The 3,202-nt window shown below is 35.3% G+C and overlaps 1 protein-coding gene across 1 annotated transcript in view; it reads left to right on the forward strand.

The window, feature by feature from the left end:
• Window positions 1–3,202, forward strand: part of LOC107573874 (zinc finger CCCH domain-containing protein 13-like) — a 43,473-nt gene that overhangs the window by 30,143 nt on the left and 10,128 nt on the right. Inside the window, exons 6-7 of the mRNA XM_016260333.1 lie at window positions 2,973–3,047; window positions 3,142–3,191. Of these exons, the coding sequence (XP_016115819.1) occupies window positions 2,973–3,047; window positions 3,142–3,191 (125 nt within the window). The remainder of the gene's footprint in view (window positions 1–2,972; window positions 3,048–3,141; window positions 3,192–3,202) is intronic.

Consider the following 3,202-nt stretch of genomic DNA (forward strand, 5'->3'; position numbering starts at 1 on the left):
TCGCCAAAGCACCACCACGCCACTCACTTTTTAGCGCTAATATTTAGTGGAGTTTTCCGTAAATTCCATGCATTACCATTAGAGATTAAAACGTCACATTTGAATTTGTTTTAACAACAATTGTTTTAATTGTTCGTTACTTTTGAACGAACTGTGCACGTAGCCTATCTATCAGGTGATCGCTGCGCCTAATGTCTGCATTCACCTCTCTTCACTTCATTCTGGATAAAAATCAGATTTTAAGCTATATCATTATTGTGACGGGGGGGCCCTGCAGTAAGTCATAGTCCCGGGGCCCAGTGAGGTCTTAACCCTGTGTGTAACATGGGCCTGTTTACACCTGGTCACTTCATGCGGTTTTTTCTGATCGGATAGCTATCCGATCGTGAAAAGACCAGGTGTAAATGCCCTTCCGAAACGCATTCGAGACGGATATAAATCCGATCGCTCAAACCACTTCAGGAGGTGGTCTGGGCCGTATTCCAGACAAAACTCGACAAGTGTAAATGTATCTGGTTGTTGAAACCACATATGTAAATTTTACTCCTCCCAAAATGATAAAATAATAAACGTGTGAGATAGGCTATATGACATTAGTCAGACTGCGCTAATGCAACAGGCATCGCTGCGGACGAGTAGCTGAGTATATCTTCAGCAAGCCGACGCGCAAACTGCCGCGAATGAAACTGAAAGTACGCAGACGGTCAACACCCAATCATCTTCATTAAAAGTAGTAAGACAAACTTATCTTTCCAGTGCTGATGCCGCGCGCTCTCCTATTGCGGTCTTTGATCTTGGAATTAGCTGATAATTAATAAAATGCAGCGCTTATCTTTTGATTTCGTTGACGTGAACTCTGTTAAATTTAAATATAGTGCGGGAATTGAAGATGGATTTATATCCATTTTGCAATGACACATTTATGTGGCCAAGTGTAAATGGAAACGTTTTAACAAATCAGATAGAAATCCGATCAGCGAAAACGCATGAAATGAAATGACCAGGTGTAAACCGGCCCTATATATTGGGTCCGTGGATAAACTCTTAAAGGGACCACAGTCCAATTTTCCTGCTGCTGTCTGTCATGTTAATCAAAGAACAAAAGACAAAGAAAATCACTTTCTGCTCTTGACTGAATACGTTTTATAACTTTAATGGTAAGCATTAATCTGTATTTAATTTTTACAATGAAGACTAAAGAAATTAAGGTAATCAAATGTAAAATAACACTGGATGTGTTATTTTACATTTGATTACTTTAATTTCTGTAGTATTTCTTACCTGAATAAAAACTTACCTGAAAAACGTTTTATTTTTTCAAATTTTTCAAATTTTTTGTGTTCTTATTTTATTACTGACTTTTTACTTGTTTTTTTATGAAAATAAAACTTTGCGTTGAAGAAAAGTAGATTTTTGTTTGTATATGCTGTCAATTATAGTTCTTAGAAAGAAAATCGAAATCGGCAAAAATCGATATCGGCAGATTAAAAAAATCAGAAATCGGAATCGGCCAAGAAAATTGCAATCGGTGCATCTCTAATGAATTATTATAGAGATTATCAAAATGAATACGTATGGATGACAGTTGATTACAATAATATTTCAGTTTATTTTCATCATTAGTAACAGTTTCCCATGTGGGACAAATAAAGTTAATATTAGTCATATATTAATAATAGGCTACTTCATTAACTATGTTATTTACTATCCCTGTTGTAGTAATATTCATAAGTAAAAACCAACAAGATTTGTTATTTCACCATGTTTCCAAATTCTCTACCCCAGGTCCAAAAAATGTAAAGAATGTACAAACTGAAAACATTAAATACTTTTGTAATCTATTTCCATTTGTTATTTTCAAAAGAGAAATACTGTCATGGATGTTTACAGAGCAGAGGTCACTTTTTTAAAATTCCAATGGGAGAGATGGACTTTTGTTTGTCTTTTGTTTATTATTATGTTGTGCTGTATTGTTGGTTAAGGTGTTATTTCTGTTTCAAAAGCCAGCAATAAATAACACTTTAATATCTAAAGAGTGTTCATGTGATTTTATACATTAGTAATGTTGGGAAATTAATAAATGTATAATAAGCGTCACAATCGTAAAACTGTGATTATTCCTCAGACAATAATCGTACCAACAAAATCTATAATCGTTGCTTCCCTAGTCATGCTGCTGTGTTAAATATAGCCACATGGGCTCAGGAGTACTTCAGAAAACTGCTTGTCACTTCACACAGTCTGCCACTGCATCAATAAATGCAACTTGAATCTCTGTTCCTCAAGGAGAAAGCTATACGTCAATTATATGCAGTGATGCCGCTGGGTTCTCTGGGCCAGAGGCTCATCTCATATAGTCAGAAAGACAATGGAAATGTGAGAAAAAATTTGCTTGCAAAAATAAAACAATTAGTATCCTCAATTCCCAAATTAAACATTGTAATTAAAAGGAAGGTTGATGTGGCACAGTGTTAAAAGTGCCTCTGTCCAAACTTTTTTGAAGTGTTGTAATGTCAGATTACTTTTATTAGGGAATTAATTATTATTAATTAATTCAGGTTTTGAGAGGACTCGAATCTGAAAATTCGGAGTCAACCTGATTAGAACTGATTTCAAATTTTAATAGTTTACACTTTATCAATGGTCGTCCAGCGAGACGTTAACGTCTGTGTACATTACTGATTCTGTTCATATTACTTCGTGGCCAACGACACAAACAAAATGGTAATCTTATTAATTTTTGAGCAAGGTGACAAGGATCTAGGCAGAGTTTTAACTTTAAAATGTCACGACACAAGACAGTGATTCTTTATAAATGAAACAAGAATTTAGAATTTTGGCTATTCTAGATTACATTGACCTAAGCTAAGACATACACATACACACACACACACACATACAGGTCTGAAGAATGAAAGTTACGGAGTTTGTATGAAGTTCCCAAAGTTCTAACTCACTGTCTCTTTCTCCAGCGGTATGGGTTCTGTAAGTCCTTCAAGGTTGGAAATGAAGAACCAGAAGTGGAATGTGAGATTTACAAAGCTCAGGTATAACACTCTATAATATACTTTTCATTCAGACCAGTCAGACCAAGTTAATTTGTCCTGACTAGCTGTATTGCCTTTGCTCTAATTATTTCAGAACATAGCTCATCCAATGAAACACCCTGCTCAGTCAAGAAAAGACTGTAAATTCCATGGCT

Source organism: Sinocyclocheilus grahami, unplaced genomic scaffold (genome assembly GCF_001515645.1).
Source record: "Sinocyclocheilus grahami isolate Dianchi unplaced genomic scaffold, SAMN03320097.WGS_v1.1 scaffold2055.1, whole genome shotgun sequence".
NCBI classification, from domain to species: Eukaryota; Metazoa; Chordata; class Actinopteri; order Cypriniformes; family Cyprinidae; genus Sinocyclocheilus; species Sinocyclocheilus grahami.